The following is a 15,081-nucleotide window of genomic DNA, read 5'->3' as shown; positions in this document are numbered from 1 at the left end:
GAACAGCTTCAGCAAACGGTATGTGAACCTACAAGGAGAAACCAGACCATTACACTGCCTATGATAGTGGGGACTGGGGTGGGGGGCATTTCTACAAAATACACAAGTCAAAACACACAGCCTCCTGACCCAGGAAAGGCCCTGACAAGTAAGGAGTTCAGAAATACTTCAAAAAGCCTGTTTACACAAATGCACTATAGCCAAGTAGCTAGTCAGTAAACAAGAATACCAGCCACTGCGTCTAAAAAAAACCCTTAGATTAGCATGAAACCACGTGTGTGAGCAGAGCAGCTCTTGACATATTTTTTTTCCCCACAGGCTCAAATTCTGCCTTCGCTTCTTGCAGAACTGTTGGCGCAAACCAGGTGCTTGAAAAAAAAGCAGAGGCAGGAAATGGTGGCTTCAGAGACTGTCGATAATCAGCCCCTGCCCCCTCTCTAACCCGTGCACGTACACACACACACACGGCGGGGGCTGCAAAGGCTGCTCGACACTGCAGGGTTAGAGCGCACTCCCTGTCGTGCCTGGTGTTGTGTCACAGAATGCAAGTCTTCCATGTCAAGGCTGCACAGCCCTGCACAAGCTGACAGGATCTGGAATGCACCGCACTTCCTGTTGACCGTGCCCCTGTGCGTCGTGTGTGTTTTGTGTGTTGTTAAACAGACAAAGGCAGGGGAACTTCAGCTATTCCCCAGTATCAGATGACAACAATGCAAGAGAGAAAAGCAGGGAACACCCAGGACGACCCAGAAGCACAGCTTCAGGAAACTGAGACGTTCTCTAAAAAGACCTGAAGAAAATGACAGGATGTGCCTGTTTAGCAGCTTCTCCAGGACCACAGAGGGGTCTGCCTTAAATACCCTCCTGAGGCAGGAGGAGGCTTAGAAGAGTAAGGCAGCTCTACTCAGAGCGATACCTGACCTGCCTCGTCTCATGAACTCTTCTTATGCAGGACAAACCGAAGTCAAGTGTGCAATACCTGTTTTCAACGATCCCATAAAAGTCTGTGAATGAGTCATGACAAACTGTACAACGTGCCCGAAAAAGAACAGAGCCTAGAATTAAAAATAAGATTGGTACAAAAATGAAATCATCAAATCACTGTCTTGTAAATGTGTTTAACATCCTCCCCCTCCAGCCTCCCGGACAGGAATCAGTTTCTTTGCTAATCCCCAGCTGTCTGGGAACCCGGGATCTCAGAAGATGCTGGCGGAGAGGGTCGCGGTGTCGGACACAGGCCGGGCGCTCTTGACTGGCCGACTGCCGAACCCGGAGGAATGAAGGCGATCTCGGAGCGCACAGCATTCCGCAGGGCCCAGTTTCACTTCCTGAACGCTTCTTCTGGGCTTCAAACCACACAGCCCCCGACCGGCTTTTCCTCATTCCTGGCATTCCGAGCCGTGACCTCCTTCACCCTCTTCCTCCTCAACCCCCACCACACCCACACCTGCGTCACCCTGTCAGGCAGGGGCTCAGCCAGTGGCCACAGATCAGGTGCGCCCGATCTCCAGATCTCAGGAGCGAGGCAGCCAGGCGGCGAGATGGAGGCACAGATAGAGGCAGGCGACAGATGGGGAACGGGAGATAGAGAGGAACTGTGTGCAACGCTCCCAGAGAGATAGGAGCCTGGCTGGGCCACCCAGACAAGAATGACAGGCTGGCCCAGTTCTCCGGCAACCGGCCCGCCCCTCTCCCTCGCTCTCACACACACGCCTCTCCTTATAAGGGCACGCATGGCAGCCTGCCGTCGCCGCGGCGATGACGCAACCAATAGGGTGTGGCGGGGAGGCCGCCCAGCACCTCTGACGCGCGGCAGGGAAGACGCCAGCTCCGCAGGCCGCGGCCAGGGGGAGGCGAGGCGAGGAGAGGCCGGCGGGCCTCGAGCCAGGCCAGCAACCCCGGCAGGAAACGTCCTCCTCCCACCCCGAGCCAGCAGGCTGTCTCCGGGACCGTCCCGAGAGAGCGGTCACCATGGGGTGGGATTTCATGACTCCCCCCCGCCCGTGCCCCCTGACCTCCAGCCAGCCCTGCCTGCCGTGACCCCCCGCCCACACGCACGCGCCCCTATACCCATCACAGCCTCCTCCCTCCAGGACGGACTGCTCCTGTGGGGGCACTGAACAATGGCACCCAAGATGCCGTCTGGGTTCCAAAACCTCCGCACCGCTGCCCCGCAGCGCCTGCTACTGTCCAGGCGGGGACGCTCTCGCCCGCGTCCAGCCCCTGCTACCGTCCAGGCGGGGACGCTCTCGCCCGCGTCCAGCCCCGGCGCTCCCAGTCACACCCCCCTGGAACTGAAAGGGTCTGCAAACGAGATGACGTCCCCCCCTGACAACCACGTCTGAAACCCAAACGGCTCACCCGCGTGCCCGCCCAGCCTATCCGAAACGAGCAGCCGAAATCCGCCCCCCCGCACGTCCAGGAGAGCTGCTTCCTGCTGCCCTCAGCCCTCGGCACCCAGCCAGGACCCAGCCAGGACCCAGCCAGGGTGAAGGGAGCCCTGGGTGTCTGCAATACTGGATTGGCGTCGCACAGAGAAACGTCCCACAACTCCTGCCAGGCAGCGCAGCCGAGCTCGGGCTTCGATTCCTCATTTCCCAGCACCTGCGACGTTCTCCGCGAAGCCCCCCCCCCAGAGCTCGGGGACAGCCTGCTTCACAGAGAAACGACCAGCTCCGGCGGAAGACCGCCCGTCGGCGATGACACCGAAACGTCGCGGGACGCCCCCAGATCTCGCCGCCATCTTCCTGCGCCCGCCCACCCTCGTCTCTCGCTCCTGCCGCGTTGTCTGCCGGTCACCCCGCTTGCGCCACGCGGCGCCCCGACACGAGCATCTGCACCAGGTCTCGGCCTTCGCAAACTGTGCAGGCCATTACTGCTGGTGTTGCTGCCTGCTCCCTTTACTGCCTGTTGTTGCGCTGCCTACAAACCACAAGGCTTCCAGTCTTCCAGGGCAATTCGACAGCACCGCCATGGCCACAACCCAGCTCCTCGGCCAGCAGCAGAGCCTCGAGAATCGCTGCACTGCATGAGCACGAGCTTCTCCACCGGAATAATTAGTCATTAACAGATCAGTCACAGGAAATTGCACAGCGACCGAGCGAGACAACTCCAGGCCTAGCTTATAATTTGCGACCAGATCGCTGTGACTCAGGTACCTGACATGCCGGCCTCCCACTGCTCTGCAGCCCCTGTCTCCTCAATCACAGCGCGTGAGGGGACGGACGCTCAGACACGGCCACCCTCCTCCCTCTCAAACCCAGCCTGAAGCCTCCGGGGCGACTGAGCACTGGGTTCCCCCATCAGAGGCAGGCGTAGCTCCACGACCACACAAATCCACCTTTCTGCTTCAACTCCCTAATGAGCGTCAGGGCCTCCACGCAGCTCCTTCCTCTCCACACACAAGCTGAACACCTGGCAGAGGGAAAGGAACAGACGCCGAGATAAAAAGGAGCTTGTCTGAAACGGCGCTTCCACGCTCAGGTTACGGACAAGAGTCTTCTGTGTGCACGGAACGGAGGGCCGCAGTGTTCAGGGGTTGGTGCCCATTCCTTTTTGTGCTGGGTGTTGTGCCGCACCTTCTCAGGGCTCTGCGCTGCTGAGGAGCACCGACTGCGCCAATGTTTCCCTCACTCCGATGTGTTGGACATATCAGAACACTGAGAGGTTGGAGACTGGTCCCGTTTGTGCTTGGTGTTGTACTGCAGTCATGTATCCGCCTGTGCCTGTGCACTCACAGCCTCTGCCGGCCCCTTTCTTTGAAAACTCAACGAGAGTCAAGCCAGGGGCTTCTCCGCAGACAAACCCACACCTGCCACCTCCTGGGCCCGGTCCGGCACCGACACGAGCCAGAGGCCACTCTCCTGCCCGACACCGAGCGGTCCGCTGGCTGGGCGTGTCCCAGGGGCACTTCCTCTCCCGCCTGCCGGGGGAAAGGCGTCGCTGGTGCGAAACCAGGAGGCAGAGAGCTTCTGCAATTCCACAACGCGGGATATAAAAGCGGAACGCTGGCCAGGAAAACCAGGACAGGGCTCTCTGTCCACGAGGGACTGGCCAGGGGACCCACCCGTCTGCGCAAGCTGGAGACCCGTCAGCTCGCTGCCAGTGCCGGCGCACGGAGAGACAGAACCATTTCATCCGCACCGAGGCGTTCCCAAGTCTCGCCCTTCCAGCACAGCAAAGCACACCCCAAGAAACATGGCCGTGCCGATGGAGCCACACCAGAGCCCCGAGCCCCACGCACAGACAAACTGATCCCTGCACCCCGTCCTCCGAATAGCGACAGCCAGCCCCACGCACAGACAAACTGATCCCTGCACCCCGTCCTCCGAATAGCGACAGCCAGCCCCACGCACAGACAAACTGATCCCTGCACCCCGTCCCCCGAATAGCGACAGCCAGCCCCACGCACAGACAAACTGATCCCTGCACCCCGTCCCCCGAATAGCGACAGCCAGCCCCACGCACAGACAAACTGATCCCTGCACCCCGTCCCCCGAATAGCGACAGCCAGCCCCACGCACAGACAAACTGATCCCTGCACCCCGTCCTCCGAATAGCGACAGTCAGCCCGGGGGGGGTGAGAGAGGCAGGACTCGGTCTCCGCCCGCAATCCAGTCTGGGCAGAGCCTTCGCCGAACAAGCCAGGACTCCGCTCCTCGCTGCCCTGCAGCTACCCTGGCCTGGCCACTGCGCAGACGGGGTGCGGGGGCCAGTTTCTCTACGCCTGGGGTTCGCTGTGCGCGGCTGGAGCTGGACTGTCGCAGCAGGGGCAGCAGCAGCAGCAGGCGGTGTAGCCCTGACAGTGCTCTGCCCCCCCAGAGAGACCCCCGCAGCTCGACATGCCCAGGCAGTGGGTAAATACTTCAGCCTGGGGGGGGGGGGTCAGGCCACCCCTCACGCCCGTGCTGTGCTGACAACGGTCCCAACGCCAGCCAGCCAGCCGCGATCCGGACTGCACACACCTGGCAGGCTTGTCCTCCCCCAACACCCCCAACGAGCCCCCACCAGGAGCCCCAAAGCTCCAGTACAAACGGCACATCGCCCTCACAGCGCGGACCCCCACGCCACAGCTGTCCGGACGGGTTCTCCCGTCAAGAGTGGGCGACGGGAAACGAGCCCCCGGAACCTCTCGCCCTCCGCCCCGCCAAGCCGGAACGAGCTGATCGGAAAGCCCGCGTGGCGACGAGGCAGGCCGGCGAGCCGGCTGGCGGGCGCGGGGTTAACGGGTCAGACTCTGCGCTCCGGAGCCCGGGGAGAGAGGCTTCCTGTCCGCCCAGTCCCTCCTCCCCCCGCAGGAAAAAAGCTCTTGAAGACTTCCTGGGTTCAAACGGGAACTCCACGCCAGCAAACCGCGCACCAGTCGCCGAATTCCTTTCCGTCACGGACGTTCAGAGATCTGATTTCACCTGCGAGAACTCGAGGGCGCTGAAAACGAGCGAGGGGTCCAACGATCAGAGCCACGGCGGCTCAGTTAAGCAACAGTTCAGCCCGAAGGATGTTTGTCCTGTCATGATGTGCGTCTGAGAGAGAGAGAGCTGCTAACCCTCCCCACCACACACAACAACAACAACAAGCCCCCCCACATCAACCGGCGAGCCTCGTTAGTCACTTCAGTGACGAGGGAGGAAAAAGCGGGAACGCTGTTTTCCAAACTGCAGGAATGCCCCCCCCCCCCCCAGCCACCTCCCACAGCAGCCACAGCAATTTCACTGCTCAGCAATCAACTCCCTTCCTTCCCAGAGAAGAATGCTCCGCGCGATTATCCCAACCTTTCCACAGCGCCGGGGCTGGGGGCGCAGCAGACACCCCAGAGCGGCCGTTCGGGTCCCAAGACCCCGGGAATCGCTACACCCCCTTCCAACACAAGACCCCCTGTACTCCGGCTGCCTGCCCTCTCAGGAGGGCACCCCGATATTATTCCACACCCACGTGCCCACTGCACCTTCCAGGCACCCCGATATTATTCCACACCCACGTGCCCACTGCGCCTTCCAGGCACCCCGATATTATTCCACACCCACGTGCCCACTGCGCCTTCCAGGCACCCCGATATTATTCCACACCCACGTGCCCACTGCCCTTCCAGGCACCCCGATATTATTCCACACCCACATCCCCACTGCGCCTTCCAGGCACCCCGATATTATTCCAGACCCACGTCCCCACTGCGCCTTCCAGGCACCCCGATATTATTCCACACCCACGTGCCCACTGCGCCTTCCAGGCACCCCGATATTATTCCACACCCACGTGCCCACTGCGCCTTCCAGGCACCCCGATATTATTCCACACCCACGTCCCCACTGCGCCTTCCAGGCACCCCGATATTATTCCACACCCACGTGCCCACTGCCCTTCCAGGCACCCCGATATTATTCCACACCCACATCCCCACTGCGCCTTCCAGGCACCCCGATATTATTCCAGACCCACGTCCCCACTGCGCCTTCCAGGCACCCCGATATTATTCCACACCCACATGCCCACTGTGCCTTCCAGGCACCCCGATTTTCTCTCGTGCCCACATCTGCAGAGACAAAGCCCACAGCAGCTGGGGAAGAGCTGATGCTCCCAAAGTCTCTGGCCTGATGCCACACCCCTGCACCTCGGCCCGCGGGGCACCTAGCGCAGTCGATGCCACTGCTGCGTTTCATCTTAAATCATTCAGCCTCACAGCTCGACAACAAAACCCACTTATTCCAGTCCGGCCACAGAAGACAATTCCACACAATCGTCTCTTTCAATCGTCCGATCGCCGGAGCCGCTGTCGCCGTGTGACCCCCCAGCCCACAGAGATACTAAATGTTACTCGGGGCAAACAAAACAGCCGGCCAGCAGTGCGCGTGCACACACAAACACCCCCCCCTGCTCTGACACAGCGTTTCCACCGGCTGCAGCAGCCTCGAACCGGGAGCCTGATGAACCCCACTCATCCCGAATCCACAAGGCCCCGGTCCCCGGAGAGGAGAGGCGGCCCTGACACTGCTCGGCCATGCGTCAGCGACAGGGCCAACTGGTGAACGCCCGGCATTTCATCCCAGAGTTTCCCCAAAGATCTTTACTTCTGTTCCCCCCTGGGTGCCACAGGGCAGCTCTCCTGCACCTGCGGCCGCAGGGCACAGCGGATCAGGGGGGAGGAGAGAGGGATCACCTCACCCGCCGAATGAACAAACTGTGCCGGGGGATCTTTCATGACCGAGCAGGATTCGGGACTGCAGCTGGCCTCCCTCCCAGTCGATGGGTGGAAAATCCGAACCAGGCGGAAGAGCGCCCCCTACTGGTCTACACCAGCATCAAGTTTTCCGAGAAGGTCTCCCATCTCTGTTCTAACCAGAGCAGTCCTGTCTTGCTTGGCTTCTCTGCCCTGGTGAGACAGATCAGGCCAGGAGGAAGCCAAGGGGACACATTCCTTCTCCTCCTCACAACATCTCTTTTACGACAGCCTCCTTCCTGCCTTGACTTCTGTTCTACCCCTGAAAGTCCCTGCTACATTCTTCACAAGTTCACAAAAAAGAAAAAAAAGACCAAAGTATTTGACCTCGCATTCCTGGGGTTGACTCGCAGTAAACCAGATTCTCAGAGTTACTTATTGCCTTTCCTTGGCTTGTACTCGCTGTCTGAAACCATCTCTCAGCTGAATCTGCTGGGCCGCCAGAGAACATCGCATTTCTGCAATTCCATTCTAGATCTGTAACCCCTTTTCACAGAACATCCCTCCCAAAACCAGCACTTAAAATTCTGTGCTTAAACGGAGATCCAGCGCAGCTGCCTGTCCCCATCTATCTCCTGCGTTCTGAGCTTGTGCTCTCAGCCCAAGCCCAACAGCAAGAACGGGGTACAACCCTGATCCTGACATTTTCAGAGCTTTGCGGGCGGGGTGTGCCTTTAAGAGCAGGTGACCTGCCTCGCTCGGTGGAAGGTGGAGTACCTGTTTTTAAACTGAAGGAGCTTTATAGGCACGACCACTGAATTACAGCACTGCCAAAGCAGAGGAACAATTAACCTGAACAATGAGACAGTCTCCCCCCCCGATGGGGCAGGTGGAGAGACAGAAAGCACTCCGAATCACAATGCCCCCACCCAAGCACCCAGCCCTGCATTTCAAACCACAGAGGGAGGGAGGGGCCGACGTTGGCACCACCCTCATGTCCCCCCAGGGCCAATCCCAGGCCTGTGAACCCCCGAATCCCTTCCTGCTGGGCCTCCTGCCAGACCAGGTTTTGCGAGCAGCCCTGCACGCACATTTCTGTGGCGTGCAAACTATTCCGAGGAACTGCGAACTCGGATCCCAGCGAACCACGCCCCTGTCGAGGCCGATACGACGTAAGAGCGCAGCCGGATGTTTTCAGGGATTTGTTCCAGCTTGATTAGTCAATTAAACAATTAAGCTAATTATTGTATTAGTACCATGCAGGATTTATGAACTCTTATGAACTCTTTACAGCTGATTCCTCATAAACGGTGGACCAGGGAGCTCAGGAGGAAGAGAGGCCAGCGGGCACCGGCCCCCCAGGAGCTGGAACTGGCCGAGCTGCCCTCCACCTCCTGGGCCTGGAGGGGGCGCTGCGTCTGCAGGCGTTCGAGGCCTCTCCGAGGCAGCAGCTCCTGCAGAGCAGGGAGAAGCCGTTTAACTGGTCCAGTGAAGCCAGTGACCAGCCCGGCACTGGACCAGCCCTGCTTTAGGAATGTAGTAACATCCTGGCTCAACAAGAACAGCCAGGGGAGGAATAAAGGGGGCGGAGTGGGCTGCAACAGGAGCTGCCCCGAGAAAGTGGGGCAGGTGACTCTTGAGAGCGGATCAGGGGTTCAGGGGGTCAGAGGTCAGGGGTCCAGCTGGTGTACCAGAGGGACGGACACCTCAAAAAAAACACCAAGGCGCCCTCCCGGAGCACCCCAGAAAAGAAGTTCTACTGCTACTGTTGTGTGTTCGTGTCTCGGCGATTCCTTAACGTCTTGGTATCAGACCCCACGCGCGACTAAGCATTTCACTCCACCTGTGCATAGGACACACAACCCGACCTGAGCCCTGAAATGGGGCTGTTCCTCGAGTCACTGACACACCTGTGGTAGCGCACCACCTGCTTTCAAAATCGCCCTCCACAAGCCCGCGGAACAGTGTTGTTGAGCAACACCGGCGTCCCTTCCAGCAACGGGTAAAAAAAAGTAGTTTATTAACTCGGTGCCCTTGTGCAATCGCTCTGCCGTGGCCACTCCAGGCTGTTCGCCCTTGAGTACACATCCACAGGAACACGCATGCACACACACGCCTCTGATACGGACGTCTTGTTTAACCCCGCGTCCCTCCCACTCCGGGACCGGCCCGGGAAAACACGCCGCAGCCAAGCCCAACCACCGCCGGGGTGAGAGTCCACGCGTGTTTACCGTGGCGGGGGGGGGGGAGCTCCGACCCGCCATCCCGCAGGCTGGGACTCTCTGATCCCCCGGTCAGGTGAGGGACTCACGGGGGACCCCAGGGAGACGGAGCCGCGCACCTGACGGGCCTGGGACACAGTGGGATATCGCTTCCTCGGGAGACGACATCTCCTCCGAGCCCCGCCTGACCGGGATATACGGGTCTCCTAAGGGTCTTAGGGTCTCCTAAGGACGACTGACAGCCGAAACGCTCGCATTTTGCACAAAATAACCAGGGGGCTGGGGGGAGCACCACATATAGCCGCTACGCACGTCATTTCAGCCGAAAGCGCGACAGTCCCACGGTCTGGTAACAACCCCCGGTTACAATAGTTACTCAGGACCGCGATAGCTACTCAAGATCAAGCCTTCCTCGCCGAAATCCACCTCTTGCACACCTGGACTCGCGCTTTTCGGCTTCGCGTTTCTGTACTTTTACAAATTGACCCACATCGCGCGTCTGCCGGATACCGAGCTATATAACAACAGGGCTTGTCTACGTCTCTGTCTGTGTGTGCGTGAAATACACACTGCAGCTACGGGCACTCGTGTATCTGTCTCTTTAAGTGCCCCACTACTGAAAGAGTCACGGCCGCTATTACAGTAACCAGGGTGGTTGGGGGGGGAAGGACGATATAAACACGGAATGTCATTTCTGGTGGAGCCGACGCGGCGGGGAGGGGCGAGATTATCCCACGGCCAGCACCCCACGGTGAGGCGGGCGCTTCGGAAAACTGAAATTAGCCACTGAAAACGAGTGACCTTCCCTGGGCTGCGCGAGTGATCCGGGACCCTAAATTCATTTGATCGCAGACGGATAACCAGTGCTCGGTCTGTCCCGTTTCCACGGGCTTTTATTTTGTCTTCCCCAACTTCGCGAAGTTTACTGTGGATTGCTCCCTCGGCTCTACAATGGGGGGGCGCGGGCGGGCGGGGGGTGCTGGAGCACCATGTTTTTGTACGTTGTTTTTTATTTTCCCTGTGTGGAGGTTTGTTTTTTTTTTTAATTTCCCCGCGGATCGTAGAGGTTTACTACTGACTCGCGGCTCCGTGCTCATCGGCAGGTCCAGTGCGCCCCAGCTGTAAACTCAAGACGTCCTCCCCAGGCCCCGGCCGGTCCCCGGCCTCTCCCAGCCCCTCCTCCCGCCTTCCAACTTACCTTCCTCTGCTGCTTCTCCCAGGCCGGGTCGAGAAGCAGGTCCCGGTCCCACTCATCGTCCTGTTGCATGTAAGGTTGTGTGCCGCCACCGGAATACTGCTGGTTATTGACGGCGTGGTAATCCACCATTTCTTCTGCGGTGTTTGGTATTTTTTTTTTTTTGAAACTAGGGGGGAAGGGAGGTGGAGGGGGGGGGGATTTTTTTTAAGAAAAAAAGGGAAAAGGAACAAAAAAATAACGAATCGCGGCGGTGAGCGGGGGAGGTTTCTCGCTGCCGAGCTCTCTCTCTGACAAGCCCTTTCTCTCCGGCGCCTCGGTCGCGAAGTCTCCGGAGTGCGAGCTGAGCCAGTCTCTCCGCCCGGGCGGAGCTGCGCGACAGGCAGAGCCGTGGGCTAGGCCCGGCAGCGGGGCGTGCCCACGCCGGCAGAGGCATTCATATTCATGAGCCGGCCCCCTTCTCCCCCCACCGCCGCTCCTGGACCAGAAAAACAAGGCTTGTCTTCGTCGTCGAGGAAACCGCGAAAGCTATTTCGGGGTTGCGCGGAGGGCACGGTGAAGAGCAAAATAAAACCGGGGCTGAGGCCGCCGATCCTCCGCAAGCGACAGCGGAGCAGAACCACCGTTGAAAGGGAGGCGATTTCACGCACTGAGCTACTACTAAGTGCCCCCTTTTGTTTTGGGGGGTACCACCGCTGATGGGGACCCCGCCCCCTCCCCCGGATACCCCCGTGAGATGGTTCCTCTAAACCCCAAAATCGGCCAGTCCGGTATCAGGGTAGACATTTTTTTAACACAATAAACTTTATTCCACAATGAATACAAATCTTACGACGCACCCGCACTCAAACACAGCATTAAATCTCCACAAAGAGGTCAACTAAAAGGACCAGGTCACAGTTTACTCCAGGCTCAAAAGAAAAGAGACGCGACGTTTCGGCTGAAGACGCCCACACCGGAAGAAGGCTCCACAGCCGGAACGTCGCGTCTCTCCTCTTATCCTTCTGGAAGAAAGCTCGATCTGCTCCTCTGCAGGCGAGGCGTGCCCACGCAGAATCCCGCCTGAACTTCTTCTTCAACAGTCTGAAAAGGATGATGGTCAGTTCTCCGGCCCCACGGAGCCACATTCCCACCAGCTCCTGCGGGTCTGTCAGAGCGCCACCCCCCCGGCGAGCCGGGATATCCCGTCAGCCTCTGGCACTGTCAGGAGCTCGGGATCACACTGGAGCTCAGCAGGTGTGAGCCTGGCCAGTACCTGGAGGGGAGACTCCTGGGAAAGTGAGGTTGCTGCTGGAAGAGGTGTTAGTGGGGCCAGTAGGGGGCGCTCACCCTGGGGTCTGTCTGGGTCCTAATGCCCCAATATTGTGACGGGGACACTATACTGTAAAAAGGCGCCGTCCTTCACATGGGATGTAAAACTGAGGCCCTGACTCTCTGTGGTCATTAAAAGTTCCCGGGTGTTTCTCAAAAAGAGTAGGGGTGTAACCCCGTGTCCTGGTCAAATTCCCCCCTGGCCTTTACCAATCATGGCCTCCTAATAATCCCCATCTCTGAACTGGCTTCATCACTCTGCTCTCCTCCCACTGAGAGCTGGTGTGGGGGGAGAGGACTGGCGCACTATGGCTGCTGTCTCATCACCCAGGTGGGGCTGCACACTGGTGGAGGGGGTGGAGGGGATCCCCATTACCTGTAAAGCGCTTTGAGTGGAGTGTCCAGAAAAGCGCTATATAAGTGTAAGCAATTATTATTAATTATTATTCTCCCTCAAAATCTTCTCAGTCCAAGACTGAAAAGCTTAAGACACTAGAACAGTTACAAATGACAGGAGGCCCATCTAGCCAGTTTTGTATTTAATTTCTTTATCTGTATTTAAATTCAAATCGCTGTTTTTTTCTGTGAATTTCAGACGCCGGCTCGGACAGCACGTGGCGCAGGCCGCCCGAGGAGCGCGAGGGGGGAGGGCTCGAGCGCCGCCCGGCCCTGGCGGGCGGGGCTGCTGAATCATTCACGAGGGCAGCGGCTCGTGAATAATGCATCGCCCCCTGCGCGCCGCGTCCCCCCCCCTCTCTCCAGGGGGCCTCGAGGTTTGAGGTTTAAAATAAACTCACTGGAAATGTCGCTTTCGCGCGTCAGGGCCGGCGACGCACCTTTAGAAGACCTGCGGTTTCAGCGGGGGCGCTTGTGCTGCGTTAGCGATGTTCTCTCCGGCTAAAAACGCCCCCCCTCTGACAACGGTAATGAAGCCCATAAAACTTTCATGGACGCAGACCGCCCGGCCGCTTTGCGGGGAGCACAAAGTAGGTCACGCTCTCCCGTGCGTGTCGACGCAGATTACCGTCAGCGCGCGTCTGCACGGCCTGCCCGGGGCTCCCCGCGGTATCTGGAGACCCCCGGACTGGGAAAGTGGCCCCTTAAGCTCCAGAGAAGCTCCAGTCTTGTGCCCACGGATTCCGTGTTCTTTTTGAAGCGCCAGTGATATATACAGTGTATATTGTGCCAGATGTGGCGCTGGGCTAAACGCCTTCACGCCTAAGACCCCACCAAGCCAATCTGTGGACACACGGACACGGACCGTGGGAGAGAAGGTACTGCGGCCTGTTACGCCCGATTCTGTCCCGCGCCCGGACACGCAGGACCCCCCCGGGGGGATGGGGGTACAGGCCCCTTCACTGGATTCTCGTCTCCTCCTGCTACACTTGCTGGGAAAAGGATTGGGACAGAGACTGGGAAAAGGATTTGGACAGGGACTGGGAAAGGGATTGGGACAGAGACTGGGAAAAGGATTGGGACAGGGACTGGGAAAGGGATTGGGACAGGGACTGGGAAAGGGATTGGGACAGGGACTGGGAAGAGGATTGGGACAGGGACTGGGAAAAGGGCGCCCTTTGTCCTTACGGCGGCCGAGACCCCAGATTGCACCGACTAATTTAGTTCATGTGCCGTTTTCACGGGGTCCGATCGCCGACGGGGAGACAGGCCTGCGGCCCCGCGCGTGAACTGGCGGGTCACTCGAGCGCGTCAAGACGGCCCCTCAGGGTCGGGCATGGTCTACGGGCTCTCTAAAACCACCAGAGCAGAAGTGAGTGTACTTCCCTCCTGCCCGTATTTCGGTTCTGCAATTTCCCCGCAGTAAGAGACACGAGGAGCTTTGTGGCCCGACCGCGATTCACGCGACCGCGCGCGCGCTGGGCCGCGACCCGAGAGCGAGGACAGGGTCTGTGGATCTAGCGGTCCTCCTCGCCCCCGAACTCACCGCGTTTTCCTCGTGGGGGCGCATCATAATGGGGAGGACTTCACGTTTCGCCCTGTGGGATGATGTAGCTGTAGGAGCTTCATCGAGCCCTTTGGTTTCCCTCCGACTTTGCTTTGCCTGCAGTGAGATCGGAACAGAGGCCATTCTGCCCGTCTGGTTGCAGTTAACGGCTTGGCAGCCTGTTCCACACTCCCACAACCCTTTGTGTAAAGTCCCCCCCCGTTCTCAGTTTTCGAAGCAGCTATCCACAGTTCTCTGGCTTCTTAGTTCACGTCTCACCGTTGATGCCGCAGGCCTTTCTAGTGCAATGCACATCTTTAACCTGCTGCCTGTTATCATGTGGTCCGCGGTGTATCGACCGCGTAACGCGTCATCTAACGCCGTTTCCCTCTTGAATTGCTTCCCCACCTCAGAGGGTGTAACCGCGGCGCTCCACCTTGCTCACGAGCGGCCTCTCCCAGCTCGGTCTTTCTCGGCCGCCGCCAGAGCTCCCGTCTTTGCGAGCGGCATGAAGCACTGCTCGGCTGCCCGAGCTGAATGCCATCTGATATGACTGACCCCCAGATAAGAGCAGCGCCCGGGGTCAAACCAGTGCAGATCCCCGGCCAGGCAAGGCAGCGAATGAGAAAAACGCCCCAGATGAACTGCGCTCAAGACCCTGCACTGCGGTGAACTCCCAGCAGGGAACAACGGGCTCGACCTCTGGGAGGGATGTGGTTGAAAACCGGTTACTCTCAACATTAATGATAGCAAAACCAGAAGTTGTGGCAAGGATTGAGAGCGGAAGAGGGGAGAAAACGGGAACTTGTTTTTTGGCGAGAGGAACTGGCGGAGTCATTCAGCTCGGCTGTGCCGGGGGGGTCAGCAGGACTGAGCCAGCTGCTGCCCCGGGGTCAGGCAGACTAATGGGGAGCGGACTGGCGCATCACCCAGCTGGGGCTGCACACTGGTGGGGGTGGGGGGGGATCCCCATTACCTGTGAAGCGCTCTGAGTGGAGTGTCCAGAAGAGCGCTATATAGGTGTAAGGCATTATTATTATTATTATTATTATTATTATTAATGGTAAGTAAACTGAAGTACAGCTCGAAGAGTTTGTCCACACCGCTGTTCACAGCTGGGAAGAGCAGGGAGTCTTGGCTAAATTCCACTCTGGGCTACAGCGTGACCTTGTAAAAGTTCCCCTGAATCCAGCTGGTGAGGTGATCCCTCTCTCCTCCCCCTGGTCTGCTGTGCAGTGGGGCTGCTGGTGCAGAGCAG

The 15,081-nt window shown here is 58.7% G+C and overlaps 1 protein-coding gene across 6 annotated transcripts in view; it reads right to left on the bottom strand.

Annotated features, from left to right (window-relative positions):
- The window catches only part of actn4 (actinin, alpha 4), a 35,986-nt gene extending 25,005 nt beyond the window's left edge, over window positions 1–10,981 (bottom strand). For 2 of the 6 annotated variants that reach the window (XM_069186393.1, XM_069186397.1), the window contains exon 1: window positions 10,574–10,981. In XM_069186393.1, the coding sequence (XP_069042494.1) occupies window positions 10,574–10,702 (129 nt within the window). In that variant the 5' untranslated portion in view covers window positions 10,703–10,981. The remainder of the gene's footprint in view (window positions 1–10,573) is intronic. The other 4 variants (XM_069186392.1, XM_069186396.1, XM_069186395.1 and 1 more) reach the window with 3 other exon arrangements.
- Between the last annotated feature and the right edge of the window lie 4,100 nt (window positions 10,982–15,081).

Source organism: Lepisosteus oculatus, chromosome 3, assembly GCF_040954835.1.
Source record: "Lepisosteus oculatus isolate fLepOcu1 chromosome 3, fLepOcu1.hap2, whole genome shotgun sequence".
Lineage (NCBI taxonomy): Eukaryota > Metazoa > Chordata > Actinopteri > Semionotiformes > Lepisosteidae > Lepisosteus > Lepisosteus oculatus.
The sequence above is the reverse complement of the archived record's forward strand: the minus strand, read 5'-3'. Positions and strand labels throughout refer to the sequence as shown.